Source organism: Macaca fascicularis, chromosome 14 (assembly GCF_037993035.2).
Source record: "Macaca fascicularis isolate 582-1 chromosome 14, T2T-MFA8v1.1".
Lineage (NCBI taxonomy): Eukaryota > Metazoa > Chordata > Mammalia > Primates > Cercopithecidae > Macaca > Macaca fascicularis.
In genome coordinates, this window is record NC_088388.1 from 99248461 (window position 1) to 99269917 (window position 21457).

General features: G+C 34.8%; 1 protein-coding gene across 3 annotated transcripts in view; it reads left to right on the forward strand.

Moving 5' to 3' along the window:
• The window catches only part of CNTN5 (contactin 5), a 1343675-nt gene that overhangs the window by 1164902 nt on the left and 157316 nt on the right, over window positions 1-21457 (forward strand). For all 3 annotated transcript variants that reach the window (XR_012422789.1, XM_005579428.4, XM_065528914.1), the window contains exons 14-15: window positions 7111-7238; window positions 9452-9627. Coding sequence is in view for 2 of the 3 variants with exons in the window: in XM_005579428.4 (XP_005579485.3) it covers window positions 7111-7238; window positions 9452-9627 (304 nt within the window). In the remaining variant the exon portion in view is untranslated. The remainder of the gene's footprint in view (window positions 1-7110; window positions 7239-9451; window positions 9628-21457) is intronic.

A 21457-nucleotide genomic window follows, 5' to 3' on the forward strand; every position in this document is an offset into this window, starting at 1 on the left:
CTCATCTTTTGCCCCTCTCTGACCATCTCTCTGTTGCCATCATGATTGGCCATTTCTTCAAGGTTTCGTGATCCTTCTGACCTCAGGATCTTTGCAAATGCAGTTCCCCCTGCTTTCCCACACTGAATGATAAGCTCAAATCAATCACCCTTCAGTTCTCAGCTCAAATATTACTCCTTGAGAAAAGACTTAATTACTTCTGTAAATAGCTGACGTTTATGTGTTATTTCCTGGAACTCTCTACAATTTCCTTTTTAACATTTATCACACATTTCACTTATATTTTTAGAAAAATTTAATGTATATCACACACCACTACACATACATATATTATCTAGTCAATACTTTTAAAGAACTAGTTAGATATTATGACAGTTTTACCTTTAGGAAGGAAATTAAGAAACTTTGCTTAAGATCACACCTAGAGTAGTCAGTGTCAGTCATTTGAACACAGCCCTATCCTGCTTTAAAACATAAGGTCTTATTTAATGATTAATTAATGATTCTATGATATCATATCCACCCTGATATGATACCAAAAAGAAATCTAATCTGGTGAAAGAGGATGTATGCCAAGGAATGTAGGTGCCTTCCAGAAGCTGAAAGCGCACCCAGCTGACAGACAGCAAGGGAACAGGGACACATACAAGACAAATTCTGCCAACAGGAATGAGCTTGGAAGCAGCTTCCTCTCCTGAGTGTCCAGAGAGGAGCCCAATCTGGCCAACACATTTTGAGACTGTTAGCAGAAAATCCAATTAAGCCCATCCACCCAGACTTCTAACCAAAAGAATAAATGAATGTTTAGTTCATTAATAGCTATTTGTTATGCAGCAATGGAAAACTATTACTTTTCTATTTTCTAAAGTGTTTACATATGATACATAGGAATCATTTATAAATTATATTTCTTATTAATAAGTTGATACAGTATGGCTCTGTATCCCCACCTAAATCTCATCTAGTATTATAATCCCTACATGCTGAAGGAGGGACCCGGTGGGAGGTGATTGTATCACAGGGGTGGTTCCCCCATGTCGTTCTCCAGATTAGTAGTGAGTTCTCATGAGAACTGATGGTTTCATATGGGGCTCTTCCCACCCTGGCTCTCTCTCTCCTGCCACCATGTGAAGAAGGACATGTTTGCTTCCCTTCTCTCCATGATTATAAGTTTCCTGAGGCCTCCCCATTCATGAAGAACTGTGAGTCAATTAAACTTCATAAATTACCCAGTCTCAGGTATGTCTATAGCAGTGTGAAAATTGACTTATAAATAAGTCATGGGCTTAAACAAGTCATTTTAACTTTTGGGGGGTTTGTTCTTTGATCTGTAAATGAAGTTTTACTGGCTAAGTTCTACTCTCTCAACTATCTTAAGTCTAAGAATTCATTTCTAGCTTTTTGCAACTATTGTGACACACTCTGATCAGTTATCCTCCATTCTTCTCTCCAGATTCATTCTCTACCCTTCAGTACTGTCACCATGCCCCAAGAGACTGACCCCTAAGAAATACATCATTGGGCTCCATTGTCCCTGGGAATGGGGCAGTGAAAGTGATAAAGAGGAGTGAGGTCTTAGTATTTATTTCCTGGCTTCCTACAAGTACACAACACATTAAGGGGAAAAATTATTGAATTTGTGGAAGGAGAGGAAGGACATGCTATGGACTGAACTGTGTCCTTCCAAAATGCATATGTTGAAGCCCTAACCCTCAATGTAACTGTATTTGAGGTAGGGCTTTTAAGAAGTAATTAAAGTTAATTGTGTTCATAAGGATAGGCTCCCAATCCATAGAACTGGTGATGTTTTAGAAAAGGAAGATAAACCTCTCTCTGTCTCTCTCTGCCACACATACGCACTGAGGAAAGGCCACGTGAGCACACAGTGAGAAGGCAGCAATCTGTAAGCCAGGAAGACAGCCCTTACCCAAACCCAACCATTCTTACGCCTGATTTTGGACTGTCCAGTCTCCAGAATTGTAAAGAAATAAATTTCTGTTGTTAATGCAATCTAGAAATCAGAGATCACTAAATAATATCGCAATGGGTAAATAGATGGTACTTCCAGGCAAGCAGTCTATTTGTAAAGGTTTAAACTAAGTTGTGTAGTATCTGACAGTAAGCCAAACATAGATATGGAGGGTCCAGGCTGGGTGTGGTGGCTCACGCCTGTAATCCCAGCGCTTTGGGATGCCAAGAGGTACACTGTTTGAGCCCATCATGGGCAACATGGCAAAGTCCATCTCTACAAATAAATAAGTAACTAAATACAAAAATTAGCCAGGCATGGTGGTGCATGCCTGTAGTCCCAGCTACTCAGGAGGCTGAGGGGGGAGAATTGCTTGATCCCAGGAGGTTGAGGCTGCACTGAGCCATGATTATACCACTGCATTCCAACCTAGGTGACAGAGCACGACTTTGTCTCAAAAATAAATAAAAATAAAATGAAATAACAAATACAGGATCCAGAAAATGGCCCCGAAATCAAGATAGGCAAAAAGAAGTCAATAATAAATTCTTGCAAGATAGGGGTAATCACAATGATATCCTACATGAACTGGGCTACTGGACAGATTCACAAAGCAGAGATTGCGTAACTAGGTGCAAGGTGAGAAGCAAGACATCTCCAGGGCTATACAGAAACTTATGGAGAAATCTAGAGACCAGGACATAAGTGTGACTTGATCCTGAATGCAAGAATGCTGATTTAAATTTCCAAAATCTCTCCCAGCCCCTAAAAACCTTCACCTCACTTCTCCCTTCACTCCCTTTCTTCAAGTCAAAGAATGTCTGAGCAGAATTAATCCCCATATATGAAAATTCTGTAATGTAAGAGCCACATGGTAACAGCAGAGGAGTGAAGACAAAGGGCCTGTATTGTAAGGAAGTATTAATTCAATATTAAATCATATAAGTAATTATGTGTGCAATAACCAGATATTGTAATGTAAATCACATTATCTAATCTGTATTTTTGTGAAGTTAAAAAAAAAATAAGCTCAGTTGTTAAGCATTTGCAATTTGATTCAGTAGACAGAATTTTGGAGAAATGACACTGCCACTTAACAGACAAAAAACATTGTGGACTTTTTTTTCCATTTGTGTGTGTCTTCTATCACCTCTTTCAGCAGTGTTTTATAGTTCTCCTCATACAGATCTGTCACCTCCTTAGTTACATATAGTCCTAGGTATTTTAATTTTTTGCAGTTATTATAAATGGGATTATGTTCTTCATTTCACTCTTGCTTGTTGTGTATAGAAATGATATTGAGTTTTGTACATCAATTTTGTATCCTGTAACTTTAATGAAGTTGTTTATCAGTTCCAGGAGCCATTTGGCAGTCTTTAAGGTTTTCTAGGTATAGAATCATATTGTCAGCAAAGCTGGAAAAATCAGCATTATTAAAATGGCCATACTGCCCAAAACAATCTACAGATTCAATGCTATTCCTATCAAGCTGCCAATTTTTTTTTTATAGAACTAGAAAAACCTATTCTAAAATTCATATGACACCATAAAACAGCCCAAATAAGCAAAGCAATTCTAAGCAGAAAGTACAAAGCTGGAGACATCATATTACAGGGCTTCAAACTATAGTATAAGGTTACAGTAACTAAAACAGCATGGTAGTAGTACAAAAACAGGCACATAGACCAATGGAACTGAATAGAGAAACCAGAAATAAAGCTGCATACCTACAGTCATCTTACCAAAGCTGACAAAAATAAGTAATGAAAAAAGGACTTCTTAGTCAATGAATGGTGTTGGGATAGCTGACAAGTCATTTGCAAAAGAATGAAACTGGACCCCTACCTCTCATCATATACAATAATTAAAAATGGATTAAAAATGTAAATGTAAGACCTCAAAGTATAAGAATCCTAAAAGAAAAATTAGGAAACACCATTCTGGACATTGGCCTTGGAACATTTGTGATTAAGTCTTCAAAAGCAATTGCAACCACAACAAAAAAAAACATTGACAAGTGTGACCTAATTAAACTAAAGAGCTTCTACAGAGTAGAAGAAACTATCAATGTAGTAAATAGTCTGCAGAATGGGAGAAAATATTCTCAAACTATGCACACAACAAAGGTCTAATATCCAGAATCTATGAGGAACATGAACAATTGAACAACTGAAAAACAACACCATTAAAAGAGCAAAACACATGAACAGGCACTTCTCACAGGAAGACATATAAGAGACCAGGCAGGTGCAGTGGCTCACTCCTGTAATCTCAGCACTTTGGGAGGCCAAGGTGAGCAAATCACTTGAGGCCAGGAGTTCAAGACCAGACTGGCCAACATGGTGAAACTATACCTCTATAAAAAATACAAAAATTAGCCAGGCATAGCAGGCCACAGAGGGCAAGGAGAGACCTGAGGCAGGAGGATCCCTTGTACCCCCTGGAGGTTGAGGCTGCAGTGAGCTGTGATTACACCACTGTACTCCATCCAGCTTGGGCGACAGAGTGAGATTCTGTCTTAAAACAACAACAGTAACAAAACAGACAAGAAGTCAACAAACATATGAAAAAATGATCCACATTACTAATCATCGGAGAACTGCAAATCAAAGCCATAATGAGACACCATCTCACACCAGTGAAAATGGCTATTATTAAAAAGACAAAAACAACAGATACTGGTAAGGCTGTGGAGAAGAGGGAATGTTTACATACTGTTGGTGGGAATGTAAACTAGTTCAGCCACTATGGAAAGCAGTTTGGAGATTCCTCAAAGAATTTAAACTGCCATTCAACTGAGCAATCCCATTACTGGCTATATATCCAAAAGAAAATAAATAGTTCTACCAAAACGAAACATTCACTCATATGTTCATTGTAGTACTATTCACAATAACGAAGACATCGAGTCAACCCATGTACCCATCAATGGTGGATTATATAAAGAAAATGTGGTACATATACACTGTGGAATACTAGCCAGCCATAAAAATGAACGAGAACATGTCCTTTGCAACAACATGGATGCAACTGGAGGCCATTATCCAAAGCTAATTAACACGGAAACAGAAAACCAAATACCACATGTTCTCACGCTTAAGTGCGAGGTAAACAATGCGAACTCATGGACATTAAAATGGCGACAATAAAAACTGAGGACTACTAAAGGAAAAACTAACTATTGGGTACTGTGCTTTACCCTGGGTGACAGGATCATATACCCACCCAGGTAACAAACCTGCACATGTATCCCCTAGATCTAAAATAAAAGTTAAAATTATAAAATAAATTGAATTAAAAAAAAAAAGTTGTGGTACACAAAATCCTGCATCCCCAAATGGATCAGGGGCCTAAAGTACAGGGCATTCATAAACGATCTTTAATAGTTTATGTAAATGTTGCCTCCTGTCAGTAAGACAGCACTCATCTTAAATCAAAAACTATAACACAGTGTCTGTGATACATTTATTTCTTTAAAGGAAGTAAACTTTTAAGCCAAACTTCTTACCTGCTAGATTAGAATTCACTCCAGTCAGTAAAATCCACATATTTTCAAGATATTAACAATCAGCATAAATTATAGTAAGTTAAATAAATGTCAACCATCTGTAATTCTTACAAGAGGATGCTTGTTTGTTTACAAAAAGTATAATTTTTGCTTTCTAATACATTGTTTTGTAGCATAGGCACCTTTGGGGTTGAAATGGAATAAATTTCATTTCATTTTCACAGCAAATGAATGCTATATAATGAATAGAACTTTTCATTGACAATCTTAAACGCATTACATTACTCTTAAGGGGCATTGTGTATTTCAAATATTTTAAGCTAGCATCTCTCCTAGACTTAAACGACAAAATGAAATTCAGCATTTCTAGTTTGGCTTTTTTCTAAATTTGTCTTCCTTCTTACACATCATAAATCAAGTTTGATCCATACTGGAAACCATATGATATTTTCAAACTGATATATTTATTAATGAAAATATGTAAGTATAATTTCATGGACAGTTTTTCTCAGCAGCCTAAAATCTAATATCAATTGTTATGAAGTTCAATACTGTAAATAACCATGAGCTCTGGTTAGCTGGCAAATTTGAAAACACATTTTAAAATAACACAAAGAATGTTGACTAAACATTAGGTCATTATTTCTAAATCTTAAATAGTTTAATATTATCACATTTCCATTGAAAAAATTGTCCTTCTTAGAATCAGGAGGATCCAATTTTAGGATTTTTAAGTTCACAGGGGCTACTGGTTCTTACCCAAAGCTAGTGGCATATTGACTAAAACCACAACAGCCGTGTCTATTATGTTTCAGGTTGCTGGAGTAGGTCGATGCACTGGTGAAATAATAGGTTATGTTTCTGGAGCATAGACGGGAGAAAAGGACAAAAGTACTAATTAAATTTGAAATCTGTATAATCCTGGAATGATGAATACATAGGAGACTAGGGTAATTCCAAATGTCAGCCTCATTTTCACTGAACTTCTAAAAATTTTTAATAATGCTTTAATTTCTCACCTTCATATGAAAGTGAAGGTCCAGTTTTAACAAAGGTCTTGAAAGAGGCCAAACACAAACTTAGATATAATATTCTTATGTTTAAAAAGTGCAGTGCAAGCAGCCCATACTCTTGCTACTCTGGTGGCAACACAGAACTGCCATAAATCATCTCTTGGCTGTATACAATTAATTTTGTGTTCTGTACTTGTCCTCCTCTATGTTTTTATGCTTTTTTTTTATATATATATTTGACTTTTGAGGTCACTCTTGGTTTTAGGTGAAACATCCAAGCTTAATATTAAAATATCACTGGGTGATATTGTAGTAACAAGTTCTAATAACCAAACTCAGGGTCACCCTTTCTGCAAGTTTTAAAATTAACTGTCAAAAAAATGTCAAAAGAAAAATATCTTGTAACTCCTTAACCTTTTTGAATATAAGAAGATTTAAGTAAGTTTATTATACTTCTTGAAAAGCAAAATATTTCTACTATCACTGCCTATTTTCACAGTGATGCTTTATCTTATTTATTATCACCCTAGAAATGGTTTTAGACTTCATCATTGGTTCTTAATATTTAGCTGATTGCAGTAAAACAGAAAAAAAAAAAACTTTCTTAAAATAATTTTCAGAATAGCTATTCTTCCAGACGGGAGTCTACGGATCCTAAATGCTTCTAAATCAGATGAGGGAAAGTACGTTTGCCGAGGGGAAAATGTCTTTGGTTCCGCTGAAATTATAGCTTCGCTGTCTGTAAAAGGTAAGACAACACGGGTAAATGTTTTACTGCCATAGTCTCATGGTCTTATCAGAAAGAGAATAAATATAATATGAATGCATATATCTTTGGACTTAAGTGTGTGCATGCTCCTGTTTAAAAAATACATTGCAAGCATAGAACAGCCAAATTGTTACTTTCCACCATTTAGGGTACCAAAAGGGAAGGAACCTCTTATTGGCAGAAATTTTATTTTGCTTTGAATAAAATTTCTGAGAGAATGAGGCAAGCTTTCTGAAGTTTTAGTCAGCAGTATAAAAACATTTTTCTTCTACCAAGAATAACTTTAGCATCAATCAGTAATGTTACTCTATTATCAATTCAACTAGGGATTTAGGGCAGAAAGGAGCAGCAGCAGGAGGATATGATGGAGCATTGGTATAGGACTTCGCATTAGATAAACTCGTTCCAGGGCTGGCTGTTGATGTCTGTATCAGTGAAATTTTATATGCCTTTATTTTATATAAGAAATATTAATATTACTGCTTATGTGTTTCCATTCATTTTCTAGTTCTAAAATGAGCTCGATTTCAAGCCTAGAACATTCTGTTGAGGCTCTATGTCATTGTTTAGTGATAGAAAATCTGTCTTAGGCATTCCCTTCAGATGTTTTTCCCAATGTATCTTTAACTGTTTTCATTGTGCGCATATCATATGGCAAACCACACTCCGGCCATAAAAATATAAAAATATTATTTTTTTCTATCTTTAAAATAAAAATGTAATTAAAATAACCAGTCCTCTGATATTTGAGAAGAGAGAACATCAAGAATGAAAAGAACAAAATTTAAAATATACCTTCATTTATACAATGCATTACTGGACTTAAACGCAGTCTTTAGTTCTTATTCCTTCTGTGTGCTAGTCGGTCCATTTTATAATAAGGCAATACTAGATAAAAAGACAATTTTAATATAACAACAAAAATGTTATTTTCTTAATCATGAGTTTAATTATTTACTCAGAACACTCCAATCCCCACAAAATTTAAACTACAGTGTACTGCATTTATCTGTCTTCTCTGATGAGGCCAGAACTTAGAATGCCATATGGAATATTTGACTTCCAGAATGTTAATACTTACAGTGACATTCCTGTCCCAGAATTGCACTTTTTTCTCAGTGACTGCTTAGAAGGATGTGGAACATTAAAGGATCTGATCAGTGGTTATCAGTGGTGTTTCATCAGACTGCACTGTTGCAAAAAATAGACCTAGAATAGGAAATTTAAGCCAATTGTTAATTAAGCCAATTGTTAATCACTGTTAATTGTCTTCTATCTATGACCAGTAATCTAATTAGGAAAGAAAATAAAACCAAAATCTTAATCTTCATCACCTCTCTACTATATTCAAAACACATTATAATGTAATCAGCTACACTAACTTAACTCTTAAATGTAAAGCCTGTATTAACCTTTATTTGTTCAAAGTTGCTCTAAACCCAGTAAAAAAAATGTGTCTATTTTTAAATTTTAACTGAATCATGAAGAAGTTAAACATAAACATTGTTTTCTCAAAAAACATTTCCATTCAGCGTTTCTACTGTTCTTTTTGTATCTCAATTAAGCCATCTACAATACTGCAAAGGTACAAAAAGAGGTACCTTCTGCTGATTATGAAATACTTTTCTACTCCTAAAAGCTTCCTGTCAAGTGTAAAGCAAATACAAGGTGGTGTCGTTGTAGTATTATATTTTTATCTCTGTTAAGATAGTTATTTGCAGGAAGGTGCTTTCTATTGCCCTGTAGCCTCCTCTCATCTTTAAAGAAGTGAAACCTCCCTAAATTCTTTCTGAAACATAAAACATTTTTATTGTAAAAATTCTTTCATTTACTCCTTGAAAGTGGTCAGAGAAGCTACAGCCTCTTCTTTTTTTCTAATGTTCCTCCTTCCATAAAGTCAAATGCTGCTTCTAATTAGGTAGTCTCTTGTCTTTTTAAAATCCAAGTTACCTTCTTAATAGGAATAGAGGCTCTTAAATCATGTGTCCCCTACAAAAGCATGGTAATACGCCCTAGCATCCAAAAGCTAATATTTTACTTAATAATTATTTATTTAAAGATGTAAAAAATCAGGTATATGTATCTGCAGCAACTGTATTGTAAAGATTTTTTCTTAATTATTTAACGTAAAATATAACATATGGTAACACAACAGGTTAATTATGTTAATTAATGTATTTTTATTTCTATAGAACCTACAAGGATAGAACTTACTCCTAAAAGAACAGAATTGACAGTGGGAGAAAGCATTGTTCTTAACTGCAAAGCAATTCACGATGCTAGTTTGGATGTCACTTTCTACTGGACTCTGAAAGGACAGCCTATTGATTTTGAGGAAGAAGGTGGACATTTTGAAAGCATCAGGGCCGTAAGTGAATACACTTTTCTTCTTTTAGTAATGATAACTTTAGAAATGTTGAATCAAATGTAAGACCTCGCTTAGCTATGAAATGCTAAGAAAAAAAAAAAAACAGGACAGAAATCAGCTTGATAAAAACAATCACTTTCTTCCATTTTTTATGTTATGTCAAACTGAAAGTAATGCGTAATTATTTTAAAACCGCCAGTAAAAAACTGAGAATTCCTCATTATGTAAATCTGGTTTCTTTGCCACTTTTATTTAATATTGACAATACTTCTTAAAAGTTATGTTGTTAAAGTGGCGATTGCATTATTTAAAGCATCATTAACAGTTATTATGATACAATAAACAAATAAAATGCCTGCCTGTCCTTCTCCTCAAGAACAGTAATTTTTGGAATTTCTTTAATGTCTCACATTTATAAAGATAAAACACGCAACTCATAGTCATAAATGCACATTAGCCTTAAGTCAGTATTCAAAGATATACTCATTTTTTCCCTAATATCTTCTTTTATACTGTGTACCTACTTGGCAATCAACCAAATGCAGTGGGAAATCTTTTGAACCAAATCCTACAGAACCATCACAGTGCTTTAACTCTAGAGAAGTGAAAAGAGGCCCCTTCCCTCCATCGACTTGTCTAAAATGTAATAGAGTAACATAATGACAGAGGGAGGAGAAAGACAGATGGAACCGGGGTGGTGGAAAAAGAGAGACTTTGGCTGGAATCTTCCTTCTATATCGGCTAAAGAGATGGAGCCAAATACAATTTTTGCCTACAAATTGGATTGAAAATGCTGTTGCATACTTATTACTATCAGTTGATTTGTCCCTAAACACTTTGAGAAGCATTGGAAAACCATAGCTCTAGTGAGCCCAAGTATGTAAACTCATTTTCAATTGGATTTTATTTTAAAGGTTATGGGATACAAGGGAAAAAAAAAAAAAAAAGCCCTAAATCCAAAGTCAGGAATTCTCTGGATCGAGTCCCAGCTTCATCTCTAATCAGCTGTGTAACATAAAGCCAGTCACATGATTTGCCTGGGCATTAATTTCTGGAGAAATAAAGTGAAAAAGTTATACTAGATAATTTCTAAGATAGCTTCTCACTTTAGAATTTGGTAAATGTATATTACTAGAAGAGTAAAGATGAGCTCTCTTTGTTGCATTTTCCAATGTAACAAAAATTAGCCACTTTCTTCAAAACTATTCCTTTCTTTCAATAGGAGAGAGTATATAAATAAGAAACAATTGCCAACTACCTTGTTCACCATCTCATTAAATGAGCTAATTTTAATTGTTCATGTCCAAGTTATATGTAAAATATTTAGATTGTGTTAAATTAAACACATTTTGCTCTGCTTTGTGGTTTTCCTTCTTCCTTTATGTTGGGTTGATCATTCCTTCCTACAATATTGTTCCTACAAATTTTGTAACATGGATGATGCAAAACGGACCAAGAAAATTTAATTTTAAAATATCACATTTTTATTAAAAATTCCGTAAGAAAATATCTTCTTAGGATTGTCTGCAAACATCCATTTTGAGTGATCACATATATAAAGCAAAAATATGTCCAAAAATAAATAGCCCCCTTCTTATAAGTAATCCCCCTCTTTATTTTAAAATACCAATAGAAAAATTAATGCACCTGGTGAAGTTACATGAATTATTGTTTTTGTCTCTTAGACATAGATATATTTAGGTTGATGTCATTCATTTGTGGCAATAAATCCTTTTTTTCCATAAAGTTAGCAGTTAAGAACATCTACTGTGTTCTTCTTTGTATATATGCTTTCCTTGCCCCAGAGAGCACAAAATGGACTCCTTATTCCATGCTTTGTATATATGCTTTCCTTGCCCCAGAGAGCACAAAATGGACTCCTTATTCCATGCAAGCCCATATAATTACAACCCACTTTGAAATTAGGCTTTAGATTAGAGACAGTAACAATAAACTCTGAGACAGAAGAAGAAAGCAAATTATGGTACTGAGAAGGGAGAAAAACATTTAGTTTTAAGGTACATAGCCAAAATATACTTTTAGTATGCATATGTACTTTAAAATAGATGGAAGCTTCAAAACTATAGCGTGTATAAGAAATTATCTATCAATCACCTTTCTCTCAGTTACTTCAAACAAACACTGAGTTTTGGCTGGCTTTAAGGACACACACCAAAGAAAATACCATTGTATGACAATAAAAAGGTAAAGAATGGAAAGAACAACATTCTATTTCCCTTCTGCCCTTCTCCATGTAAAATATGTCTGGAAAATAATGCTTTAGGAGAAAACATATAAAAATGTTATAAAGAAAGGAGATTTGAGAGGTCTTCTGGGCTTGCGGATACCTTCTTTTTGTGAGACCAAGGATAGACTCTAGGAGTCAGAGGGACAGGATGGGGCTGAGAAGAGAGCCAAGAGGGGTGACTCAAGACCTGCTCCGAGTTTCCAAGAAGAGTCATTGAAGAATCTTGAAAGATCTCCTAAGGTGTCTAACCTATCCCAGCAGCGTAAAAAAAATAAAAATGGGATTTAGGGACTTAAGCAGAAATAGAGTGTGCTGATGACTGGAGCACTATCTAGGCTAACTGTCCTAGGACAGAACCCTGCCAGTGGGTGAGTGAATGAGGATGAATCAGAAGAAAAACACATTACCACTGCATGAGGTAACATAAATTAACTAAACCTCTCAAGTGGGAAAAAGATATAACAATATTTCGTATCTTGTAGATGCCAAAATATGACTTAATGATGTTCCCTATTTTTCAGTTAGTTGTACTGTTTTTTATTCACAGACATTAGTTGGTAGATAAAGCTGTAGTCAATTATTTTACCTAGCCTTCATATGCAATCTATATACAATGTACATTGTATACATCTATATACATATACATCTATATACAATGCACATTGTTATGTTTTAAAATAGATGATTGCTTTGAACTGCATTTCAACACGGTACATAAACATATGATCATATCAGGCTAAAAAATAATATTGCTTTAAATTAAAAATTATGTTTAAATTAAAATATGAATAATGAAAATGCTTCTACTATTTGTGTTGCCCTCTTAGGCCATGTTTTACAATTCAGCAATTTGATTAATTTGGAGCGAATCCATTATTGAAGTCACCGTTGAAAGGGAAGAAGCAATCAATTAGTACATAAACATTTGATCCAATTCATTCAAATCCTTTTTGTTTTTGGCAAATTTTATGAATAAACTGAATGTAATAAACTAGTTTTAAATCTTTTTAATTCTACAAGCAAAGTGCTGTTGGGGGATGGGGATCCAAAATAAAAGGCATAGCCCTTCACACCTAAGACAGCTCCATTGAAGGGTAGAAATTGCAGGATGGGCTGTGATCTGCTATAACAGAGCTACACCAGAGAACTATGTGCATACAGCTGTTACAAGGGATTGGTATTTGAAATGGACCTGGCTGGGAAAGATTTCACCAGGTGCCCAGGAGAAACTGCATTTCAGACAGAGCGAGCAGGTCAGGCAAACACAGAAGGGCAGAAGAGCTTAGTGTGTGTTTTGGGAACAGTGAGGAACCAGTGAGGGTGTATAGTAGACAATAAATCAATATTTGTTGAATAAGTTTAAAGGAAAGCAGCAGAGGCCTCAAAGGCACTGATTTCTGAGCTGTAAAATTTGATTTGTATTTTGAGCACAACAGGGATTCACATGATTCAGATTTGTCTTTAGGAAGATAATTCTGACAGCTGTGTGGAGCAGGGGTTGACTAGTTTGTGGATTTTACATTCAGTGTAGACCTGTTAAGTACAGGTTATAATAAGGAGATAATCATTATAAGTGTTGACCTTAAATAACCATCCTGTAACTAAATAAAAGCATTTACTATTGTGTCTTGACATGAGAGTTTATGCTGGTCAGAGGTCTACAAGAACCTCTGATTCCTCTCGGGATGTCTGAATAGCATCTGAGCTATTGAGCATTGCCATGTGGCCCCAGAGCCACAGTCTTCATGGAGGACTGTGGTGAGCCACTGTTTTCCAGTGACTTGAAATCCTCTAATTATTCATATAGGAGATAAGAAAGTTTCTATCCTTACAATGCATAAAGAAGTGTTACACTGAATATCATGGTGGCCTGCAATTTGCTGCTTTTTTAACAGAGAAAAATATCTCATGCATTTGTCGTCAGAATGGTCCACTAGAGAAGAACTGCCCTTTTCATTGTGAACTTGATAAATTGCAACCAAATAGGCAACTGAGCCAAAGTGCTATATAGCTGCATGGTCCTTCACATTTACCCAGTTCTCTGGTTATAGCAATACATGTAGGAAGGCGGAATGGGAATTTTGAACCCATTTTTAATGAGGAAACTAAAGAATAAGACTTTTCCAGGCCACATAAATTGGGGTAATAAGATTCAGTATCATGTGATTTTTAAACTACACATTTGTTCACTCTCCTTTATAAAGCTAACTCTCTCCATATTCATTGACCACTTATGTGTTCAGCCTTTGTCTATAAACTGTGGGAAATAAAAGTAAAAGGAAGGTTTGATTCCAGTCTTCAGTAAACATAAAGATAATGCAAGACATTAAGCAATTCAAGAAAAATATGACCATAAAAACAATTACTAACTTTTAAAATCACAGTCAAATTTTGTTGAAGACTAGGAAGGAAAGAGATTAATGTGACATTTTATGATTGTGGAGAAAAGCTAAATAAATAATTGAACACCTATGCTCCAAACACTGAGCTAAGATAGATAGATAGTGTATGTATATCTGTCTAGGCACACACACACACATGCACACACACACAGTAGCTCACTGATTCTTCTTAACAACCATAGGAAGTAATGTTATTTGGGGAAATCATGCTACCTGACCTAGACCTCAGCAAGTAGAATTAGAATAGTCAAAGCAGAAAAAAGAAAGGCAATCTAAGGTGAGAAAAGATATTGTATCTTAGGGTTGTGCTGGATCATACAGATTATTGAGTTTGGCCTAGGCTGTTATCTAGAAGTCTCTTTCAGTATCATTAGTTCATGTCCTAACCCTTTCAGTGATGAGGATTCACTCCTCTAAAGTTTATTTCATTACCAGTCACTTCTGAATGTCAGAAGGTTGGAAAGTAGGAGTAACTATGATCACCTGTATGCCAAGCATGAGACTCATAAGGAAACACGTCTGATTCATATGCAGAATTTTTGTGGAGTATTAGGTGAATAGAAAGAATATAAACCCCTTAGTGCCTTGAGAATTTTATATTAGCTGAAAAGCTCTAGCCTATATTAATTTTATTATTACAGATACTTCTATTCCTAGTTTATCTTCTTCAGAATTAGCAATTTCCTAAGGAGTAAAAGTCTCAGAACACAGCGAGTGCTCAATTGGCAACATTCTGTTTCCTGATTGATAAATATTAATTGTGTAAAAATCAATGGAATCCTTGGGTATACTGCCAGTTTACTAAGGCACAAAGCTGTAAGGGTTTCATGAGCAAATGCTTCTTCCTCTTCTTCATCAACTTGGCATGCGAAGCCCGGGAGCCGTTTCACCACTAAACAGGAAGTGCATGAAAGGGCGGAAGATCTAACAAAGGCTCACAGTCTCTTAGACTCATTATGTTTCCTATTAACATTCACACTTTCATGTAATATGGTCCCGTCGACTCTGAGCGCTACCCTTTCCCTGTCTCACTAAGGGCCTATCTTTTCTCATCAGTTCAGATCCTACCTCCTGGTTCTTTGTCCTGCTCTGAACGCTGGCAACCTAGTAATCCACCCATTTTCTATTCCAACCTCCTGACCACCACATATTTGCTGTATTACTGTTCCCTCCCAATCTTTCACCTAACTTTAAAAATTGTAATTTTAATAGATCAGAAACATACAGTAACCATCAACCAAAACTTGGGGACCCTCACAAAGAAAGGTTACCTTCAAAGGTTTTAGAATATTCAGACTCTCCCAGAAAAGTGCACCATATTCATTCTCCCTGACTTGTCTGTGCTAAAAAATGTGCCTCCACTCACTATCTTCTCAAAGTAGAAATCATTCCCAAAGCAAATAAGAATGTCCATCTTTTTTTAGTATGTATATATGTTCACATAGTTTATGAATATGACCAACATATGCCATTTAATTCTGTGAGTCTATAATATTTTGTGTATTGATAAACTGCGGGAATCCTAAAAGCAAGGGCTAATAAGTAATTTTATTTTTCACCACTTTGTACTAAGAATGTCCATAAAATAGCCATTCAGCCAATCCTGGTTCAATAAAAACAAAACCTGATATAAAGCATTTTCTCTGCTTAGCCAACTGCTACATTATTTCAGAGGTTTTAATATAATTAAATACTGCATAAAATTCTGCTAAAATCTGTTTTCATAACAGAATAATTTGTTTCCTTGCTTTTTTACTTTTTATACAAAATTGGAATATCACATTAGCACAGTTTGGAATTAAATGAAAGGTGACTGCCTTAATGACATCTAAGACAGTCTGTTATTGGGAGACCCTTCCTTACTTCCTGTGGGTCCCAGGGCAGTCAGGATTGGAAAGTAGTGCTTTATTGATTGTCCATCTCCATTTGACTCTAATTAGCAGATTTTCCCACAGAGCAAAATGTGAAGTGTGCCTCTTCACTTTCTGTAGATTGTCAAAATTAGTAAAATCAGGTAATGTCTTCAAGTTGTCACATATAAAAAGACAGGCTTAGCCATCCAATTCATATGCTGCACTTTGTTCATCTAAATATAATGTACCAAAACAAACTTCCTATATTGTGGTAGGTATACAGAGCATTTTTATTAATTTGGAAGTTCCATTTTTGATAGCTGTTTTATCTTTATGACAGGTTTCATAACATTATGTGTGCTATGAATAGTTACTAGTATCTTTGCAAATTTTTATTGTGGTGTAGAACTGGAGGCTTTTGTTATTATTGTCAGAGATAGTATAAAGCTTTTTCATAGAGAAAGGCAATTTTCATTGTGGGCATGCTGGGAAATATTAGATCAATACCTTGGATTCTGTAATCTCTGAGGGGATAAGAGTACCATAATTCCCAGAGACAGCTAGGATATTTTAGGTTATTGGATAGAAAAAAAAGTGAAGAATGAGAAAAAGAAGACACTCTTTACTCCTTAGTAGAATTTGCTCTCCTAGGTTGTAAATTTCAAAAGTTAAATATGCTTCTAGTTTAGTAACTCCAGAAATTTTAAAAATGCTTACATGTATCTAGGACTGTATATGTTTTCTCTTTTTGAGGTTTTGTTTTTTTCCAGTGTTGTTTTTCCATTTCATACCTATATAAACACAGACTAGTTTTTAATAATCCTATATTCTCACTGAGTTGGTTGTTTTTAATCCAACAAAAACATGAATTTATCTGGAATGAAGTGCCTATGATTGGGAAATGTGATCACTGGTTGGCCACAGTGGGTTGTTGCACTCACTGTTGTTAACTTTGACAATAAAGTCAATCCGATGTATTTCCATGATGTTTATTAAACCAAATTCTCTCCTAACCCCAAGTTACTTTTGACAATGACTTACTTGGACATAGCAGTCTTTCTGATATTCATAATAAACTTCTCATGCAAATTTCTATTGATTATCCTGTAATTGTACATTGAAGAGCAATCAATGACTCCTGGTTTTAAAACTATTTTCCCTTTCCAATCTGACAGAAACTTTAGAAGGCAAAAACAAGTCTTAATTATATATATGATATAAAAAGTTTAGAATGAGTGAATAACCAAATAAATGAATAATATCAGATCCATTCTTTATAACATTATCACTTTCCACTTATATCAAATGTTCAAGTTACCGAAATGAGTACTTAAATTATGTTTGGTGCCTAATAACCATGTTTTCTCAGTATTCAACTTTACACATAATCAGTACTTTCTTTTATTTACATCTTAAGGGACTGCTGTTCACACCTTGATAATTTTTCATCATATCTCTACCTCCCTCTTGTTTTCCTTTACTTCTCTTTCACTATTCATATTACTCGTGAGCCTATTCCAATCAATTGAAATAGGAAGGATAAATAATGTGTCAACTTTAACTGAAGATACCATAAGCCAGTGTAGTAGATGCTGTGATGTGTTGCCCAGATCCTCCCTTCAAGACTGAGCCACTTCTTCCCCAAGCTATGGAGAATATTGGTGGCTGACAGCTCTCAGCAGTGTTCCACTTTGGGAATTGCCTTTAGTCAGAGAGAGTTATCTGGCTCAAGCGGTGCTCCCTCCCAAGCTCATGCTGAATGCATACAGATGATTAGTGTATAGGGGTGATTATAAAGACCAGACCCCCTCCTCAGCTCCAGAATTACAGGTCTCACTTATTTAATGCCTAATAGATACCTGACAATATGCTAGACTTTTCAAATATTATTTCATTTACTTCCCTCAAGTACGCTATGGTGTAGAAATTGTGTTACTGTTGTCATTGTTTGACAAAAGAAGAAAAAGAAATTTAGAAAGATAAACAACTTTTCCAAACTTAACTGTTGTATACAAGAGTTATCCAAACTAGGACTGAACTCCAATACATTATCATTTATCAGATCTAGAGATATCTAGAACTATTTAGCAAGATTACATTTTTAATTCCCTACTTAGTAAATTTAGTATTATCTTGTGAAAAATATAGATAATTATCATTCATCCATTTTCAAATTTGTGAGCCAATTATTTCCATTGCTGGTAACATTTTCATGTATTCTTCTAAAATTATTCATTCTTATGAATTTTATACTATGATTGTGTGGTTACATTTACACTACATGAGATCCAACTTTCAAATATTTATGCATTTCACTATCATGGGCAATCTCCTGCCCCTTTGCCAAAAAACATATTTCTATTAAATATGGATATATATTTATATTTATATTAAAAGCAGCCGTATAAGTCAGATTATTAAAACCTTAATTGTTTTATAATAAGTTTGAAACAGTTTCATTGTCTGAGTAAGACCTAAGCTAAAACATTTAAATATAATTTTACATCTTTAACAGCCCTTTTTACCCTTCTTCCCTCATAGGTATTATTTCATTGGATTCCTGTAACTAAACTGTTAGTCAGTCAAGTTATATATAAATGAGAAAACTGAGCCCCAGGAAGGAAGCCAAGTAAAGATCCAACCTAACGAAGGCCTGAGCAACACAGGCCCATTTATGGAACAGGCTCCATCATCACTTAGGCTTCTTTGAACTTAAAACTTCATTGCCATGAACTATGTTCCAAATCTGATTTGCTGTTGTAAAGCACAGAGAGAACTAAAACTAGCCGTAACTCTTCATCGTGTCTTTCAACAGTGAGATGATAAAAAGATGGAAGTCTTACCTCTTTAGCTGGGTAACTACATCTGTTATTACTGGATCACTATTAAAACATTAAAATTATATGTTCAGTAAGATAAAATCATCAAATTGTTTAAAATTCTCCCATAAAAGTTACTGAGAATTAATTGAGAAACATCTTAAAATATCCTACTACACTTGCCTCTTCAGATGTTCTGTGGGTGTGTTTTCCCATTAATTAAAGCTCATTCTTCTGGCGGCTGTAATTATTTCATTTTATAGTATGTGAACCCATTTTTATCAACATCCCTTTTTGGGCTTTGAAGCTTCTCTCAAAATGGATATGAGACGTAATGTTACATTGCTTTAACAACTGAAGTGGATGCAAAGAATGTAGAGTACAAGGTCTCAATCGTTCTTCTAAAGAAAATAATTGGTATCCACATTTAAAATCATATCTGTTCTTAATAAGTATGTATTTACAGCATTGTTTTATGCACATTTTTGGCCACCAAAATCCAGTTTTCAAGTCAGATACCTGAAGTGTCTCAGATTCTTTTTTTTTCTACCCCCATATCCATCAAATTTTCAAATATTACTAATTCCATTTTGAATCTGTTGATTCCTTTTCTCCATTCCTGGAGTCAAAGTCCTATTCCCAGCACTTATTTCTAGGGCTGCCATCTCACCACCTTTTACACTATAATCACAATCATTACCATGTTTCTAACAAGTCGATTTTATCATACTACCCCTCCCCATTCCATCCAAGTACATAAATGTGCACATAAACACACACACACACATATGTGCGCGCACCCTATCTTGGATCTAACTCCAGCCTATATATCAAACTTCATCTTCCAACATTTTCCCCTTATTATTTTACAGCAAAGCCCAATAATTCTCTGAAAATGCTGACCCACTGCCAAGAATACTATTCCCTGACTTGTAAGCTCTGCAAACTGCAGCATTTGCCTCAAGGCAGCTTGAAGTCTTTTCCCAGTGCTTCCATTATACCTTACAGATCCTGCCACCAGAGCAGGTATCAAATGCTGCTTTAAACATTTGCTCGCTTTTTTTCTCTTCTAGCCTTTATGTTTCTGAAAGTTAGGAACATACTTATTTGCTGAACTTAACACAGTACCGGGTGCACATTAAAGACCAAATAAGTATTTGTAGTTATTAAAGGAATCATTAGACATAGGAGTATATGAACTAAAAACTAGCCATTCAGAGTAGGTCACCAAGAAACAAACATTGACTAATATATATATCATTATAGACAGATAAATAGATATATCGTTCTATATATAGATGTCTATATATCTCTCATTGATCTGTATGGAGAGGTGATATATAGATATCTATAGATCTAGATCTATACATATAGATAAATATGAAAAAAGAGAGAAAAGAGAGACAGGCTCTCACTCTGTCGCCCAGGCTAAAGTGCAGTGGTACAATCTCAGCTCATGACAGCCTCCACCTCCCAGACTCAAGCCATCCTCCCACCTCAGCCTGTGGTTAAATAATGTTAGTTAACAGAGGAAGTTTCTAACTTCCGTTGTAACTATAAAATATGTCGGTGATCAACATGTTTGTTCATTTTACTTCACATAAAAATTTAAGTATTTTTAATGTTGTCCTAAAAGTAATTGTTTTCTCTGGAGATAATCATCACAGGAGTTGCTAATAAAAGAGAAAAATACAATGGATTCTAGTTATCATGTTAAAGAAATACTGATATGCTTCATAAGCATTGTGTTATTTTAAGGAGAATGCCCTACATATATCTATGTATCTATGAGACATAATTTAACATGGAGAATGCTGAAATGCATAATATAATAAGGCCCTGAATACTGGAATTTTTACCTTGTAGGAATAATATATGAAAAAGATTTTTCTTTTTAGTTTTTTGAAAGCCTTCTTAGATAAAAGATTGTCCCTATTATCTAATACCACATAAGATTTAGGATTTTTATAAGCAAACAGTTCAGTTTTACATTCTGAAATACTACTGATATGTAAGTATTGTGTTTTTATTTGATTGACTCCTATGTTATTTCTCAAAGTGATTTTCAAAGAGTTGGGTTTTCGAGAGGCCATTATTTCTAAGACATCTTTAAAATTCTACCTTCATTTTGCAATTTCTCTTTTGGCATCTGTTTTGTATTAAATTCTAAGGGGTGACTAAGTGTTATGATATATTTAGTTTTCAGCTTTTCAGAATACTCTGGTTTCTTTCGTGGACTATTTTTATCATATTACAGCATAAAAATCAGCTTTAGGAGTCTAGAATTAATAACTGAGTAGGTAGCATCTCAAAGATGTTTTCTCTCTCAGAAAAGGAAGAAGAGGAAATTTTAGAAAAGACTATTGGACTATTATCCACTTCCTTTTTCCATCTGGTATCCATTATACAAGGGACCTGGAAAAGGTCACTTTAAAGAATTTGAGAAGCATGACACCATTATCTTTAATGAATAATTGAAGGCTCTATTGAGCATTTATCAGCTTACAA